Genomic DNA, 19,284 nt, shown 5'->3' on the forward strand with positions numbered 1-19,284 from the left:
AAATATGTGTTTGAAAGGAGATAACTAAATATGGTATACAAACAATGTCTAACAAGGCAAGATAATACCTCAGTCAGTAAAAGCCTGCAAAAGTTAAATTTTAATCTGAGCCAGGACCGGTTTGGCTCAGTGGATAGAGCGTCCAGCCTGCGGACTGAAAGGTCCCGAGTTCAATTCCGGTCAAGGGCATGTAGCATGGTTGCGGGCACATCCCCAGTAGGGGGTGTGCAAGAGACAGCTGATCGATGATTCTCTCTCATCGATGTTTCTAACTCTCTATCCCTCTCTCTTCCTCTCTGAAAAATCAATAAAAGATATTAAAAAAAAATTTTTTTTAATCTGATTACTTACCAAGCTGGCTTATTGAAACATTTTCTTATCAAAGGCAGTTTCTCAAAGAAATTTTTAAAAATATGATTTTAGGAAGGGAGAGAAATATAGAAACATCAATGGTTGAGCATCAATCTATGAACCAGTTTGATTCCAGGTCTGGTCACTTGCCCAGGTTTTGGACTCAATCCCTAGTGTGAGACTTGCAAGAGGCAGCCAATCAATGATTCTCTCTCATTATTGATGTTTCTCTCTCTTTCCTCCCTCTCTAAAATCAATACAAATATATTTAAAGAAAAAACATCAATGAGAAACATCGATTGGCTGTGTCTCCTGACACCTTCTACTAGAGATAAAGCCCGAAACCCTGGGATCCTTTAGTTTCTAGGATGACGCTCAATCCACTGAGCCACACTGGCAGAGCCTCAGAGTAATTCTTATAAGATTTTACTTCATTTTAAAAGAATAATAATGCCAGCTAATATTTGTTTGCTATGTGAAGACACTCTATAAATGAATCATTTAAATCCTATTAACTACTCTATGAGGTAGGCACTAATATTGACTCCAAATAGATGAGAAAACTGAAGCTTAAGGTAACTTCCCAAAGCAATACACCAAGGATCCAAATCTAGACATTTCTGACTCCAAAGCCCATTCTCCTAACCTCTAAGAGTCAACTAATGAGAGTAAAATGTACCTAATTAAAATAAAAATTTGTACTTTTAAATATTTAAATATAGCATAGCCATAGCTGGTTTGGCTCAGTGGATAGAGTGTCGGCCTGCGGACTGAAAGATTCCGGGTTCGATTCCGGGCAAGGGCATGTACCTTGGTTGTAGGCACATCCCCAGTGGGGGGTGTGCAACAGGCAGCTGATCGATGATTCTCTCTCATTGATGTTTCTAACTCTCTATCACTCTCTCTTCCTCTCTGTGAAAATCAATTGTATATATGTAAAAGACGCCAAAACTTAAAAGAAAAAAAAATTCAGAAATTTTAATCATATTCAGTAAAGTTATAAAATTTATTTCAGTCAAAAGGCAAGTTCGCTACCTTCACTGAAAATATACTGTATCTGGATCTGAACAGTGGTTACATATCTACACTAACAAAAAAGTTATGTAAATTGACTGTACTCCCATGACACCCACCAGCCAATCAGGAGAGAATATGCAAATTAGCAGGACAAAGATGAGGGCAGCTGGGCAGGATGCCTGCTAAGGAAGGGAGTGTGGGGGGGTGGAGGGGCAGAGCCAGAGCAAAGCAAAGATTCCAGCTGAAGTCAGCGAGAAGCCTGCAGACTTCCACTAGAGTGAAGGCAGAAGGTGGCGGCCAGAGCCAAGGCCTGGGTCCTGGATGCCAGAGGAAAACCGGTGCTGGCGGCCAAATGAAGGAAAGCCTATTGCACAAATCTTTGTGCAATGGGCCTTAATATATAATAATGCAAAAAGTAATTGAGTTGGACATTTTTTTGTGCTTTACTGTATGTTATAGGGCATTAAAAATAGTATCTACAAAAGAGTAAAATGCAAATTAACCACTCCGCTACACCCACAAGCCATGCCCACCAGCCAATCAGAGCAAGTGCAAATTAACCCCAACCAAGATGGCTGCAGCCAGAGAGAGCAGGAGAGAGGCTTGCGTTTCCCTGGCAATGGAGGAAGCCAAGCTTTCCACCTGCCCTTGCCTGCCTAGGCTTCCACTCAAGACTACAAAGTTTCAATTATAGAAGGTAAACACATCCAAACAGAAGTGGCGGCAGCCACTGAGCTGGAAAGAGAGGGAGGATAGAGTTGCCACAGGCAATGGAGGAAGCCAAGCTTTCCGCACACTCTGGCAGGCCCAGGCCTCCACTCCAGCTACAAAGTTTCACTTAGAGAAGGTGCATAAGTCCCAGAAGAAATGGCTGCTGCAGGGAGCAAGCAGGAGGCTTGGCTCCCCCCCAGGCTACAATGTTTCGATTGTGGAAGGTAAATAAATTCCAGATACCAGGGCCTCTGCTTGGGTCCACAGGGGGTGTGGCTGCTCTGCAAACCACCACAGGCCCCTCACTCAGGCTGCCCCATACCCCAAGGGAACCCCCACCCTGATCCAGCACACCCTTCAGGGCAAACTAGATGACCCTCACCCATGCACCAGGCTTCTATTCTATCTAATAAAATAGTAATATGTAGATTGACCATCACTCCAACACATAAGATGGCTGTTCCCATGTGGTCAAAGATCCTGTTCCTATGTGAACACAAGATGGCCACCACAGGAGGGCCATCAGAGGAGGGCAGTTGGGAGGGACCAGGCCGGCAGAGGAGGGAAGTTAGGGGTGACCAGTCATGCAGGGAAGGGTAGATGGGGGAGACCCAGGCCTGCAATGGAGAGCAGTTGGTGGGGACCAGGCCTGCAGGGGAGGGCAGTTAGGGATCACCAGGCCTACAGGGGAGGTCAGTAAGGAGCAAACAGGCTGGCAGGGGAGCAGTTAGGCATCAATCAGGCTGGCAGGGGAGTGGTTAGGGGGTGATCAGGCTGGCAGGCAGAAGCAGGATCCCTCAAGGGATCCCAGATTGGAGAGGGTGCAGGCTGGGCTGAGTGACATCTCCCTCTCCCTCCCTGCACCGGGCCTCTAGTAAATAATAAAACAAACAAACAAACAAACAAATAAGGAAGAGTTCTAGGCTCCTAAACACTGTCAGTGAAGAGATACAACTAAATGAGAAAAGTATTCACAACATGTGACATACAGATTTCATGCATAAAAGTGCTCATATAAATAAAACAAAAATAAAACGAATAGACAATTTTTAAATATATTATTCAATTTCCTGAGAACAATAGCCAATAGTCATGAGCAGCTTAACCTAATTGAAGAAATGTAAATTAAAAAAAAAAATAATTTAAGACTTCCTATATCTTGTTCAACACTGTATCCCCACTGCTTCACAAGTACTTAGAACTTAGTATTTCCTGAAGTAACAAATATTTGTTGTTGGTAAGGATGTAGTGAAAAGGACCCTCTTCTACAGTGCTGGAAACAACGTATACTGATGTAATCTTTCAGTAGGACAAATTGACAAAACATAACATTTTTAAACACATGTTCTTTGGCACAACAATTCCACCTAAAGGAATTTATATTAAAATAGTCATATGAAGCCTAAACCGGTTTGGCTCAGTGGATAGAGTGTCAGCCTGTGAACAGAAGGGTCCCAGGTTCGATTCTGGTCAAGGGCATGTACCTTGGTTGTAGGCACATCCCCGGTAGGTGTGCAGGAGGCAGCTGATCGATGTTTCTCTCTCACTGATGTTTCTAGCTCTCTATCCCTCTCCTTTCCTTTCTGTAGGAACTCAATAAAATATTTATTTAAAAAAATAGTTATATGAATGCATTATATCTGTACCAGACTATCTTACCTAACGTTATTTATAATATGATAAATTACAAACTACCCAAATACCCACTTAACAGGGAGCTGATGAAATAAATTATAGCAAAAACACAAAGAAACTGGGGGAGAAGGTATCAATCGGGTGGAAAGGAGACATATAAAACTTTAGACAATAAATTAAAACTCTCACACAAAGAAATATTATGTGGTCATTTAAAATAATGAGAAACCAATATGAAAAGATGTCCAATTTATACTGGTAAGTAATAAAGGCAAGTTGTCTAAGAGTAGTATAGTAAGAAGTGATTTTTATAATACATAAATGTTAGTATATGCACAGAAAAATGTCTAGGACACCATATGCTTAAACATTTATCAATGGTTACCTCTGTAAGGTGGGATTACATTTCTGTATTATACATATTTATATTGTTTTCATTTTTAATACAAGCATTTATTACCTTTGTGATAATAAAAAAAGAAACACATCTATCCAGTGTAACTCAGTGGTTGAGCATCGACCTATGAACTAGAAGGTTATGGTTCGATTCCCAGGCAGGGCACATGTCCAGGTTGCAGGGCTTGATCTCCAGTGTGGGGTATGCTGGAGGCAGACAACCAATGATTCTCTCATTACTGATATTTCTATTTCTCTCTCCCTCTCCCTTCCTCTCTAAAATCAATAAAAATATATTTTTAAAAAATGCATGAGAGCCTGATAGGACATGTAACATATAAATGCCACAATAATGTATTAAGTCCCCTTAAATATGAGTTTGAATTTACCACAGCCAAAATCTTCAAATTAGCATACTAAAGGTGAAATATTGTATTTTTGATCTGTTAATTCTAAAATGTGCCCTAAATCAGTTCTCTAGATCAGTGTTTCCCAAAGTGTGGTACTCGTACTCCCAGGGGTACGGGAAGAGTTTGGTGGGGGTATGCGTTGCACCGGAGTTTGGTGGGGATATGCACTGCGCCGTGCTTAGCTGTGCCTAATTCTACATTCTCATGAGTACAAGGGGTACTCAGCATTATGAAAATTATAGAAGGGGTACACATATGTCAAAAGTTTGGAAAACACTGCCCTAGATGATCAATAATCCCAAATTAAAAGTCACTTGTTTTGAAAAAGGTCACAATATCACAAAGAATTTCTCTATACCAGATTATCACCATTCTTTCATTCAAGAAGTTTACTGAAGGTTCTTTGGAGGATACACAGAAAAGTGAGTTTCTGTCCTTCCTAAGTTTAATACATAGGAAATAAGGAAGGATAATTTAGTAACAAATTGATTTGAAATTTTATTTCACCCTGGTTTTCAAATCTTTACCATAATAGTACTGAATAGTTTCCATCTTCGCAGCACCCCTAGTGGGGATTCCTGTTGGCACTGAATTGGTTGGCATAATGGAAGCCAGACAAAAAGATGACAGTGAATAATTTTATTTATATGAAATGTCCAGAACTGAGAAATCAATAAACATGGAGTAGATTAATGGTAGCCTATAGCTAGTGAGATGGGAGAATGGTGGGGTGAGACATAAGGAGCATAGGGTTTCCTTTTGAGGTAATGAAATGTTCTAAAATTGACTGCAGTGATGTCTGCCTTCATCTGTGAATATACCATATACCAAAAATCATCAAATTGTGTAATTGTATGGTATGAGAATTATATCTCAATAAATGTTCAAAGAAAAAAATCTTTACCATAACAAAAGGGAAGAAATGCAGAAAACTTTCAGAACTGGCGAAATAACTATGGATTTCCTCTTTGTTCTTTATCCATTACCTTCTATTCTAGAGCTCTCAGATACCCTCACTAAATGCTTCTCTCTCCCACCCTAGCCAATTCTGCTCAGAGGTTAGAGTAGGGGTGTCGAACTCAATCAGAGGAGAGGCCAAAATCTAAAATCCAGCCTAAATCGAGGGCCGAATGGTTTACTGAACAGTCATAAACTGTCATTGTGATGGAAACGTAGCGGAGTGCAGTGATGACAGCGCGGTGCGGGCCACATTGCAAGGCCTGGCGGGACGGATTTGGCCCGCGGGCCTTGTGTTTGACACATGTGGGTTAGAGTGTCGACCCACATACTGAGGGGTCTAGGGTTCCATTCCAATCAAGGGCATGTATCTTGGTTGTAGGCTTGACCCTAGCCCCGGTGGGGGCACATGTGGGAGGCAACCAATCAATGTGTATCTCTCTCACATACGGTAGATGTTTCTCTGTCTCTTCCCCTTCCTTCCACTTTCTAAAAATTAAAAAAAAAAAATTTTTTTAAATCAATGAGAAAAATATCCTCGGGTAAAGATTAATAAAAAAAACTGCAGCTTCCCTCTCTTAATAAGGGTCTGCTCCTTGCCATCAGAGATAGAGCATAGCTGGAGGTAAGGAGAGTAACAGTAGGAGAAAGCCAAACTGATTGGATAATGAACAAAATTTGGGAATACAGTACTTAATCCACAAATCCAAAGGATTTCCTGTGCAATTATTCCCAATACTGAGTCCATAGATATCTTACAAGAACAATATCTAGCTTCACAGAGCCTTTTCCTATGGCATTAGGGGGGAAAAACCTCAAAATCCATCATCCTAAGTCTGAAACACCTTTCCTCAAAACAATCTAAAAAAGAAAAAAGAAATATGTAACTCACAAATCCAAATGTGTTAATCAAGTTTAGCCTAATTACCCGTGAGTTTACTAAACAAGTATAGTTTTACCTACAACTGAGATATCACTACGAATTCGCTTTCAAGTCACTTATAAATAATGCTAAATAAGGCCGTTTCAGGAAAACAGCACTAATTTACAATTCTGTTCAGAAAAGAAAAATCGCTTTATTACTTTATTTTCTTTTTCCTGTCTTATACAGGAAATCCTCAAGTCATCACATAACGTACCTGTACCTTCCTCCTCCAACCTGTCATTGACTGAAATTTTATCAAAGGCTTTAAATACATCTAAATAACTTATATTCATTTGTTTTCCTATGACCTTATTATTTACCACTTCAAAAATTACGGTCCTGGCCATGTGGCTCAGTTTGTTGAGCATCGTCCCTGCACCAAGAGGTCACTGGTTCAACTCCCCATCAGGACACACATCCTGGTTCCGGGCTCAATCCCCAGTAGTGGGTGTGCGGGAACCAGCAAATGGATGTTTCTCTTTCCCTCTCTCTTAATCTCTCTCTCAAATCAGTAAAAACATTTTTTTTTAAATTACACTTAAAATTAAACAGTTTTCCTTTAATTCTATTCTCCCAACCCAAATGTTAAATGTTCAATAACCTACTTCTTTACTAAAGATTTCACCTATTCTAAGGATGCACTGAACCTACTAAATAGACAATTCAAAGGAAATTTGAAAGGCTGGATTCAGAATAGTAGTACGGCACATAATGAAAGTGACCAACCCTAAATTCTAAACTTCAAATCACAGTTCAGCAGCAAAGATCAACCACAAAAGAAAAATTAAGTTGGAATTAATCATAAAAGGATTAGACCATATAAAAAAATACTTACATATCGATGGAACTGTGTGAAGGACTGAATCATGTAGAATCGATGCATATATACTATAGCAGTGTTGATAGTCAATTGTGAGCTTAAATATTCAAGTTAAGGCCCCAAACCAGGCAGGCAGTACAATTCCCCAAAATACAAAATCTATATCTTCCCAGAATAAGCTGAGCATAGCAGATGCTCCCAAATAAAATCATATTTACGTCTCCACCAAATTATTAACTACCAATTAACGACCAATTAGCATACCTATACATAAGTTATTCATTACAAATTTACTAAATAAACAAGCAAGCTTCTTAGCATGTGTGAATAAAGAAGGAACATAAACAGAATTATCCAAGTCCTAAACCCATCACTTGCCTACTGAAAATCCTGCAACGGTGATTCATTAGCTCAGGATCTCTACTCGAATGATTTGTAATACTCTCCCTGCCTTAGCCCTAGAAATGTCTCAACTTCTTAACTTTAGCAATCAATTTTTCAGTTCTACTTCTCTCTGCCAACCAAGCCTTCTCATAAGGTGATCCTTGGGACCAAAAACAGTGTGGAATGATTTTATATTCAATCAATGACAAAATATGTTAAATACCTTATTTCTAAAGACCTAAGAAGACAATGTGGGATATACAGAATGAGGCCATCTCATAATGGCAACTACCTTAATAACAACACACATATAAAAAAGGTAAGGGCTAGGATGCAATGAGACAGAATTTCAAACAAAATGATTAACTCAGTACACTGACTGGGTGCTTAAAAACACACTGCATATTGGCAAGAAAGAGAACACCTCTTTTGAAGTGAGCACTTAAAACATTTTATTTTTATTTTTTAAAATATATTTTAATGATTTTTTATTAAAAGGAAAGGAGAAGGATAGAAAGTTAGAAACATCAATGAGAGAAAATCATCGATCAGCTGCCTCCTGCACATCCCCAGTAGTGCAACCAAGGTAAATGCCCTTGACCAGAATCGAACCTGGGACCTTTCAGTCTGCAGACAGATGCTCTATCCACTGAGCCAAACCGGTTTCGGCTCAGCAACACATTTAAATGGAAGGTGTACCCAAGGACAATTTTTCACTTTCAGAATGAAAAGAACTTTAAAAGTATTTTAGCGTTTTCTGCTGCAAATGAGTATATTTTCTGACAAAAATGCTAGAATTGACTCATTCTTTTTGGGCGCATCCCTGCACAAGGCCCTACCCATGGACCAGGTGGCCATAGCAAAGGTGCACGCTGGTACTAGCACCTTCATTTGCACCGTGGTGGCAGGGGTGGTGCTGACCCAGTACATATTCACCTTCAAGAGGAAGACAGGGCAGATGGCCAAGATCAAGATGCCTAGACCCAAGCACTGCATCTCTGGATATTGCTTACCACCTATGCTATTGTTCTAGACCAGTGGTCTGCAAACTGCGGCTCGCGAGCCACATGTGGCTCTTTGGCCCTTTGAGTGTTCTAACGCGACTCCTTCAAAATAGACTCGCCCAGGCCGAAAACCGACTTCTGTGCATGAGCCACGAAGTTTCAATCGCACTGTATATGCACACCCGCACGTGGTATTTTGTGGAAGAGCCACACTCAAGTGGCCAAAGAGCCACGTGACTCACAAGCAGCTGTTTGCCAACCACTGTTCTAGACGAATTCAAAGACAGAAAAACTCAAGAATGTCCTAAGACTGGGTAACGAAGAAATGATTAAGATTCTGCTACACATGTGAAAATGATGCCAGAATTCTTGAAAAGTTCAGTTCATGTGAAGACCCCTACAAGAGTAGAAGAAAATTCCAGAAGCCAGTGTATTTAGTAGTCAGTGTGAGACACCAGATTTCAACTCCTCACATTCATAAGTGACACATTTGAGAGGTAGACTCAGTAAGCACCAAATCCCCACTGAAACAAGGCCTCCTCCATAAGTGTGTCTCCAGCACAGCAGTTCTTCCATTATATACACAGCGGGTCCTCACAGCCAATTGGCCTGGAGGTCAATTCCTTCCAGTGTACCAACCGCAGTCAAGGCTTAACTACACCAAGACTTTGCACTCAGCCCACAAATAAGTGCACCCAGAGCAACCACTTTAAGTGATTGGGGAAGCTGAGCTACTGTCCCCTTTGGTCACCTACCACACAAAGCCATTCCATCAACACAGAGAGTCAACAGAAGCATGTCTCGAATGGGAGAGATGGAGGAAAATAAACTACTGGACAACACAGAGTTCAGAATCACATTTATAAGGTAACTCAAGAATCTTCTAAAACCCGCTGAAAAACTTGAAGAGACCTTCAAGGACCTTAAGAATACAAAAAAAAAAAAAAATGGAAAAGGACCAGTCAGAAATTAAGCATACACTGTCTGAAATAAAGAATATACAGGTGTCAAAACCGGTTTGGCTCAGTGGATAGAGCATCGGCCTGCGGACTGAAAAATCCCAGGTTCGATTCCGGTCAAGGGCATGTACCTTGGTTGTGGGCACATCCCCAGTGGGGGGTGTGCAGGAGGCAGCTGATCGGTGTTTCTCTCTCATAGATGTTTCTAATTCTCTATCCCTCTCCCTTCCTCTCTGTAAAAAAACAATAAAATATATATTTTTAAAAAAGAATATACAGAAACTCAACTGAAGATCAACATACCCCAAGAGTCAAACCAAAGATCTGAAATATGAGAAACAAAAATACCCAACCAGAGAGGCAGAAAGAAAGAAGAATCCAAAAGTATGAGGATAGTGTAAGGAGCCTCTGGGACAACTTCAAGCATACCAACATCTGGATTTTTGGGGTACCAGAAGGAGAGAGAGAGCAGGATATTGAAAGCCTATTGAAAGAAATAACAGAAAACTTTCCCTACCTGGTGAAAGAAATAGACTTACAAGTCTAGGAAGCACACAGAACCCCAAACAAAAGGAATCCAAAGAGGACCACACCAAGACACATCATAATTAAAATGCCAAGGGCAAAAGACAAAGAGAGAATATTAAAAGCAGCAAGAGAAAAACAGTTGATTACCTATAAGGGAGTACCCATATGACTGTCAGCTGATTTCTCAACAGAAACTATGCAGGCCAGACAGGAGTGGCAAGAAATATTCAAAGTGATGAACAGGAAGAACCTACAACCAAGATTACTCTACCCAGCAAAGCTATCATTCAGAATTGAAGGTCAGATAAAGAGCTTCACAGACAAGAAAAAGCTAAAGGAGTTCATTACCACCAAACCAGGATTACATGAAATGCTGAAGGGTATTCTTTAAGAAGAGGAAGAAGAAAAGGTAAAAGTAAAAACTATGAACAAAAAAAAGACATCAAATACATACCTACAACAAATCAATCTAAAAATCAAGTGAATAAAAAATCTGAAGAACGGACTGATGAATATAATAGAATCAGGAACATAGAAAGGGAGTGGACTGACAATTCGCAGGAGGAAGGGGATCTGAGGGGTGCGGGAAGAGTTTGGACAAAAATCTTACACCTATGAATGAAGGCAGTGGCAGAGGGTAAGGGCATGAGTGGAGTAGGTAATCCGGTGGAGGGGAGCTATGGGGGGGGAAAAAGAGAAACACCTGTAATAATCTGAATAAAGATTTATTATATTAATGACAACTGCTAGCTGGTTTCAGATGAATGTCGAAAGTTACTGTAACTAGAGAAAATGTTATGCTATTGATCTTGTTCTGCCCAGCCTGCTTGGCTCAGTGGTTGAGCATTGACCTATGAACCAGGAGGTCAAGGTTCAATTCCTAGTGAAGGCACATACAGGCTCAATCTCCAGTGTGGGACGTGTAGGAGGCATTCAATCAATGATTCTCATTATTGATGTTTCTCTCCCTCTCCCTTCCTCTCTGAAATCAATAAAAATATATTTAAAATAAAAAGAAAAATTGATCCTGTTCTTACCATAGTAGAGTAATAACCTTATGTTATAGAATGGTAAACTAAATGACATGATTTGTTTGTGTAACATGTTTCATCAAAACATAAACTGTGACTGATATTGTACTCAAAGAACATGAAAATTTCTCTAATAAGCTTCAACATAATATACCTGTGTCCATATTTTTGGCTGATATCAGTATGTTCTAAAGATTATTCATCAAGTTGGTGTTTATTATCCAAATGTGAAACTAGTGCCCAACTTCATGGATTTTAATGACAATGGGGTACTCAAAGGATTTAAAGGAGAATGAATTCATGTACTTAACAAATATGTCTTCAATTCAGAATATTTCAATTAAAAGACAATAGCAATATAATTTGTGTGAGAGACTCTCAGGGACACTTAAGGCAGATAGGTAGCCAATGTTGAATACATTCTGAAAAATGGATTATCTAGTGGATGCACTTTTAGAAAAGCACGTGGGCTCTGATGATATTGTACCAATAGAAGATAAATCATTAGAGGGGGCCAACTCCAACTTACAAAAAGATTCTGTAAATAAACATTCTTCAAGAAGACCTCTTTCCTCTGGATGAAACTGATGCAAGAACTGTTCATTTGTTCACCTTGCTGAAAGATTTTTATTTATAATATATTCTTGCTCTACAAGTTTTTCCTCTACATTACTGAGTTATTTTCAAACATGTGGAATCCCAACAACTGGAAGCTCCTTTTTCTCCACTTCTCTCTACACTAGTGGTTCTCAACCTTCCCAATGAATGTTGCGACCCTTTAAAACAGTTCCTCATGTTGTGGTGACCCCCAACCATAAAATTATTTTCGTTGCTACTTCATAAATGTAATTTTGCTACTGTTATGAATCGTAATGTAAATATCGGTGTTTTCCAATGGTCTTAGGCGACCCTGCTAGTGGTTCTCAACCTGTGGGTCGTGACTGTAGAGCATTAGAAAGGTTGAGAACCACTACTCTACACACCCCTCACCATATTTTTAACATTAAAAAAAAAAAAAAATCTTCCTTTTTGTCTGACATCTTAGCAGCCTTGTAACAGTTGGTCTTCAAGTTTGGCTATGCCACCCAAGGTCAACAATAAAGATACTGGAAAGTCAGCCAAGAAAGACAAAAACCCAATGAAAAAAATCTGGGGGCAAGGCCAAAATTAGACGGGTCTAAAGGCAAAGTTCAGGACAAGTTCAATAACCTAATCTAGTCTGACAAAGCAACATTATAACAAACTCTGTAAGGAAGTTCCCAACTATAAGCTTATAACCCCAAGTGTTTCCCCTAAGAGACTGAAGATCCACGGTTATGAAGTAGCAAGTTCCCTGGCCAGGGCAGCCTTTCAAAAGCTCCTTAGTAAAGGACTTATTAAACTAGTTTCAAAGCACAGAGCTGAAGTAATTCAGAAACACCAAAGTTGGGGACGCCTCAGTTGTTGAAGATGCATAAACAACAGGTCCCAGCGGCTTGTGTATTTTGAAAAATAAGCTATTAAATCAGGGAAATGGGATATCTTAAAGTAAATATTTTAAAAAGAACTCTCTATTTCCAAAGAGTATTTTGTGGTTAATGTTATGATGCTTTTAAGGAATCTCTCTACACTGGGAAAGTTTGTAGAAGTTTAGAAAGTTTTATGAAATGGTGAAATAATGTGTATTATTTTTAAGGATAGCCATTTTTGTAATTTGTGTGAATTATGCTGATGGTATCTCCATCTACTAAAATTGTGTTATTTTGGTTAATCTGTTTTAGGAAAATTGATAATTACCAAAAAATACTGATACTTGATGTTTGAAAAAACTGTTATCCACATGTCACTAATTATGATTAAATGTTTTGTAGTGAAGTACTGATTATAAACATGAAATGAAAAGCCAAAAAATGCTTGGAGAAAAAAAGATCACTCTATTACCTCATCTTTGAAATATGAGAAAAACAAATACAACTTTTTTTTTAATCTCTTGAGAATTTTTATAAGAATTTGAGCCAGGAAGTAAGATCTCAACGAGACTCAGAAAAATTGTTTCCAAAACCCAGTATTTTTCAACGTTTTTTAAACCGTTAGATCATTAAGTCTACATCCCTACAAATCTAAACTGGCATCCCCTTCCTCTAAAATTCTATGAAACTCTAACTGAATTCCATGAAACTACTGAATTCTAAGAAACTGAATACTATGAAACTCTAACTGAATTCTATGAAACTCTAATTGAATTCTAGTGAAGTATTGTGTGGGCCATTGAAATTAAACGCAAGAAGTATCACCCCATTTTACAGAGAACACCAAGAATTTGACAGCTTTCTTAGATAATAACTGGGAAGAAGGAACTTTGAACCAAAGTTGGGCATTAATTCTAGGCCATCCTTTATGGTAATGAAGTTCTCAAAATTCTCTATACACTAAATTCAAGACGCAGTCATCAACGCTAAAACCTCCACTAGGGACTAGGACATAGCAGAACAGCATAATCTCAAAGTCACCAGAACAGACGATCATTAACACACTGAAAATGGCCTAATATTAAGAACGATCGGTTAAAACATAAAGCCGGGAAGCATACGAATTACCGGCAAGGTTGGTGGCACCGGTGAGCGAGCGGGAAATTAATTCCGCCTCGCCTCCCTCGCGCGAACACTGAACTTTTAGCCGGCCCCACCGCAGTCTCTCCCACCCGACATCCAGCCTCTGCCCACCCTCTTCCCCACTTCCGTCCCCTCAGAGAGCCTGCGGCCTGGACGCGAGAGCAAGGCGGGACTGATTCCAAGACCGAAGGCCTAGGCCGCAAGGATACACGTAAAGACGTTGGCCCATGTCCTGGAGCAGATTGGCCGCCTGCTGACGATAAGAAAGTTCTTTATCTGGGTCCAGCCCAAAGCGACGGGATGGGCTATTTTCCAGCTGTTCTCGAGTAAAATACCACCGTTTGTTGTTCTTCCTCTCTTCCTCCATAGTGCTTCAACCAGAAGGCAGCGGCGAAGGCTGCAAGCGCTTCCCAGCGTCACTTAAGCGGCGACACACATCCGCTGTGCGGAGGAAACTGCGCCGTGACGAACTTCCGCTAAGGGTGGGCGGGTAGGTTGTGACACGCTTCCGCTGAGGAGGATAGTTGAAGGGTCTACTTCCGTAATGGATCACGCGACAGCCAGTAGCCAAATAAATAGCCAATAGGCGAGCAGGAAAGACCTTGGGTTGGGGGACGCGAGTGCCCGTCACGTGACTCTTGGAGGTAGGGTGAGGTTAAAAGTTTTCGTTCAAAACCACGTCCCCTCTCGCGAGAACTAGGCTGAACATTCGCGCCCTGCGCGAGAGGGTGAGGCAATGTTTGTGGCGGGATTAGGCGCCCGCCCACGCGCCGCTCGGCGGCTTCTGGGAGAATTTCGTTTGTGGCCGGAGGTGGCGATATAAAATGGGGCAGATGGAGGGCTTAACAGAGAAAAAATAGGTGAGACTGACAAAAACTGTAAAAAAGTAATCGTAGTGGCCCTATCGTACATATATCGTGACGTGAAGCCACTAGAAGCTCTCACATTATTGATAATGTAGATTTCGCATTTGAGAAGCTAAAGCCTTGAATGCATTCCTAGCTTCTCCACAGTGATCCAACTTAAAGGAATAAAGTGAAATTAATAACATTAATTTAGTGCTTAATACGTTCCAGGCACAATACTGACTCTTAATTTACTATTTAATTTAATGGGCACAACCCCAACAGGTAGTAATATTTTAATTACTTTTTTGCGAAGGTGAACTAAAACTGCGCCTTCAGTGTGGGGAGCTTTACCACCACCCTGCGCATGCAAAAATTTGTAAATTCCTGCTCCAATGCTTGATGGTTCTTTGATCCAGGGCAGGATACTTCTCTGTACCTCTTATACAAATGTAGATTATAAAAAATACCTACGTATTAGATTGTAAGAAGAATCTTAAATGAAGATGTAATGAGTTAAAAACAATAGCAGCTGACACAGAAGACATTCAGTAGATGTTATTGTTGTTATCAGATTATATTGATACCGAGGTTGTATCCCTAGCACCTACCTAATACAGTACTGGCTCTAGTAGTTAATAAATGTGAAATAAATGTTCACAATACCCTACAATAAAGAATCTGAGAGTCAGGGAGATTAAGTAGTTGACCCTACAATGTACAGCTTATAACGGTAGATTTTAAAAATAAGTCTAATTGTTTTTTGCATTTTAGCAAACTGTAGTCTTGCTTTTCTGGAACACTCAGTTTACCTTGATTAAGAGTGAGTAATAGTAGAATCATTTATCTTTTATAATGTAATAGAACTAAATAATCAGTTTTTCTGATTCCATCTTGCTTCGACCTGACATGTCATTTTAGCTACTTCTGCTTAGTTCTGAAGGTAGATAATGCTAATCATTAGAGGAATCTAACATACATCCAAGAAATTACTGAAACAACCTCCCTGCTCAAAAGTACCTCCCCAAAAATATAAGGAAAGTGTGTACAAAAATAATGAATTATAGGAACTTCCTGACTGAGTTTGAAGGTTCCCCTTTGGATCCTTGCTGATGTCCAGATGGCTGCAGTCATTAGTCACCTCCTATCCTCACACCTCTGCTGTTCCTCCCTTCCCCTGACATAAAAGAAGTATAAACTCTGTACTTTCTCAAGATGGTTCGTTAGAACGCTCATCTGCTATCTTCTCTGCTTGCTGGCTTTCTGAATAAAGTCACTTTCCTTGCATCAATTCCTGTAACTCATTGGCTGTCATGTAGCAACGCAGAACTAGTTTTCATTCAATTACAATAATACTTTGAGTTTTGTTTATTTCTAGATATAGCTGTTCCAATGCATTAAATTTAGTTCATTCTCAGAATTATTTCCTTCCATTTCAGGCCCTGTCTGCCATATACTGCCTATAGTAAGCTTTAGCTCGGTTTTATTCCAGAGAAATTGAGGTTCAGAAAGATGTAAATTATTATATATCAGGTTATATAACATTCAAGAAAATAATTATTTCAGACTCCTTTCATCATATACTTTTTTCTTTTAATAGAATAAGCACTTTTCCAATTATGTAGTCATGTATGTTATTTTTTTTAAAGTCAAATTTATTTCTTCCAGATCCCTCTTGCCTATTTCTCTGACCTGTGTTTGGTTCTCCACTTAACCTTTTGGATCACTGATTTTCAAATGATATGTTGCAAGAATCTTTAAAACATGCAATACATGCACTGGCTGCTTTTCCCTTATATTGTTAACTAAGAGAATGACAACAGCTAACACAACAATAGCCATCTGGTGTAAATGAATCAATTATACCTTTTTTGTTAGATCAGCCAAAAATATTTTTTTGGTGTGCTACAGTCAATAAAACAACAAATTAAATCTTTGTCCGTAGCATTTGCCAGTTTCTGTAGTGTTATCTCCCACCATGGCCAATTTCAAGCTACCAGTGTTACATCACTGATCATGAAATTGGAAAGATAGGAACACACAATTGCATAGTATACTCACCATGCAGGTAAAATAGGCAGGGACTTCTCGTTTCTAGTCTGACATGTTAAGAGCTTGGAAATCACAACCAAACAAAAAGGCTGAACTGCAAATCAATAAATCTTAAATGCATCAAAGAATTGAAGTAATAGGCAACCTCTACCACAAAAAGTGGAGACACAGGCAGAATCAGCAGGCAGAACAGAGAATCGTGGCTCACTAGGAGCAAAAAATACTTCTGGAACCAGCAACTGGTAGGAATACTTAAAGGGGAATTGACCAATTGCTGATAAATGAAATTGGACTATTGAAAGATTTTTAAAAATCTCCTGGGGCCCTGTGCATTTTTGTGCATTTTACCTCCAGGAGCCCCATATGTCTTACTATGCAGATTGGAAAAAGTTATCCTCATCCTTCTGGCAAGAAAAGGGAAAGTAACCATTCTGAAATACAGAGCATTCAGTTCTTTATTTATTTATTGAGTTTGGGAAGGGAGAGAGAAGAAGCATCAATCTGTTGTTCATTGGTTGATTCTTTTCTCCCCATAGGTTGATTCTTGTATGTGCCCTGATCAGAGATTGAACCCACAACCTTGGCATATTGGGATGACACTCTAACCCAGTGTTTTTCAACCTTTTTTGGGCAAAGGCACACTTGTTTCATGAAAAAAATCACGAGGCACACCACCATTAGAAAATGTTAAAAAAATTTAACTCTGTGCCTATATTGACTATATATAAAGTAATTCTCTTGAATAGGAATCAAATAAACACAAAGAACGTATTTTATAATTACTTTATTATGAAATATTAAGTAAACAAAATAGTGAAAAATTATAAAATTCTTGTCTTGTCTGCACCTCCGGCACACCAGGCAACATCTCGTGCGCGGAACAGCGGTTGAAAAACGCTGCTCTAACCAACTGAACTATCCGGCCAGGGCCAGAGCATTCATTTCTTGACAAAGATCAATCCTCAAGGAAAACTAAGAGCCTAATCAATGTGGGAGAAGGAAAACAACCAACTCCAGTCTCCTCTAGCTTGTTTCATCTAGGAAGAAAAAAAACAAGCATTTGTGAAGGTCAAAATCCAGGAATACAAGCTCATTGAAAAACTGAGTCCTAATAGAATTAGAGAATACTTCTCCCTTCTCACCCCATCATTTTACCAACACATCAGTAGGGATCCTCTGTAATAAAAGGGCATTACAACTTGGAAGAACTACAAGCTCAGATTATTTAAGGAGTCACTAGGGAAACCCAAAGACAAGGAAATTTATCCTCTGGCACCTATAGCTATAGCACATGGAAAACAACCTAATTCCCAGACAGATAAACATAAAATCTCAGTTTCTTTTACCCAGTATATTATACCTTTCTACAAAAAATTACAAGGCATGCTAAAAGACAGAAGAAGAAGAAGAAGGAAAAAAAAAACAGTCTAAAGAGGCAAGACAAGCATCAGAACCAAACTCACGGCAGAAATTTTGGAATTATCAAACCAGGAATTTAAAATAACCGGGATAGCCAGGGTTCCAGTGGCGCAATCGGTTAGCACGCGGTACTTATAAAATAACCAAGATTAATATGTTAAGGCCTCTAAAGGGAAAAGTTCACATGTACAAAATCAGATGAGTAATGTAGGCAAAAAGGTGAAAACTCTGTAAGAATCAAAAGCAAGTGCTAGAAATCAAAAGCACTAGCAGAAATGAAGAATGCCTTTGATGGACTTGGTAGATTGATCACAATCAAGGAAAGAATCAGTAAATTTGAAGATATGCTGATAGAAACTTTCCAAGCTGAAAAGAAAAACAGAAGAGAATATCCAGATAGAATAGTTGTAAATAACCTCAGGAACAAATGAAATAATAAAATGTAAGAGAAATGTTTTTTAGTATTTACTACTTTTACATTTTTAATGTAATTATTGTAATTTTTAGAATAATAGTTGTTTAAAAATCAGCTCAAAAAATTGCTTGGCTGGCCATTGTGGCTCAGTGCTTGAGCATCACAGTTTATAGAACCAAGAGGTCACAGTTTAATTCCTGTTCAGGGCACATATCTGCATTGTGGGTTACACCCCTAGTGGGGGATACGCAGGAGGCAGCTGATCAATGATTCCCTCTCATCCTTGATGTTTCTATGTCTCTCCCACTCCTGTCCTCTCTCTGAAATCAATAAAAACATATATATATTTTTAATTCCTGAAAGTTTAGCAAGTGGTTCTCAAAAGTAAATATGAACTGGCACAGCACTGCCTGAAATGAAGACTCATTGGATGTACCATCTTCAGATTTAAATACTGTTTGCTAAGGTTCCATTATATGCTGAACATCCTGCTAAGGAAATTTGCATACATTATTATCTCATTTAATTCTCATACCTCTCCATTTTTTTTAAGTTAAAAAACAAACAAACACAGAATTATTATATTCAAAGTCAGGTGCTTAGGATATAGTGAAACTAAGATTTGAGCCCAGGTCAGTGCTCTTTCTACCCATTGCCTTCTGAAGCTTACAGTATAATAAAACTAGGCGCAAATAAAAAGATAACTGCCACTTGATTACTCCATTTTCCTGAAGTTCTGTAGCCAAATCCAGTTCCACTATGAACCCATAAACCATATGCCTCTTTAGACAAAAGGAATGTCAGTCATCATAATTCTTCAGAACATTGCCATGA

The 19,284-nt window shown here is 39.2% G+C and overlaps 1 protein-coding gene and 2 pseudogenes across 8 annotated transcripts in view; 2 read left to right on the plus strand and 1 right to left on the minus strand.

Moving 5' to 3' along the window:
- Positions 1-14,302, minus strand: part of CCNT1 (cyclin T1) — a 50,469-nt gene extending 36,167 nt beyond the window's left edge. For 2 of the 8 annotated variants that reach the window (XM_045589014.1, XM_036458009.2), the window contains exons 1-2: positions 13,929-14,188; positions 7,238-7,319 (exon numbers count right to left, since the gene is read on the minus strand). In XM_045589014.1, coding sequence (XP_045444970.1) covers positions 7,238-7,319; positions 13,929-14,086 — 240 coding nt within the window. In that variant the 5' untranslated portion in view covers positions 14,087-14,188. Of the gene's footprint in view, positions 1-7,237; positions 7,320-13,928 lie in introns of all 8 variants that reach the window. The other 6 variants (XR_004991399.2, XR_004991400.2, XM_036458007.2 and 3 more) reach the window with 6 other exon arrangements.
- On the plus strand, positions 8,448-11,710 carry LOC118728414 (annotated as a pseudogene).
- Positions 12,207-12,585, plus strand: LOC118728415 (annotated as a pseudogene).
- Positions 14,303-19,284: the final 4,982 nt, after the last annotated feature.

This window comes from Pipistrellus kuhlii, unplaced genomic scaffold, assembly GCF_014108245.1.
Source record: "Pipistrellus kuhlii isolate mPipKuh1 unplaced genomic scaffold, mPipKuh1.p scaffold_m20_p_3, whole genome shotgun sequence".
Lineage (NCBI taxonomy): Eukaryota > Metazoa > Chordata > Mammalia > Chiroptera > Vespertilionidae > Pipistrellus > Pipistrellus kuhlii.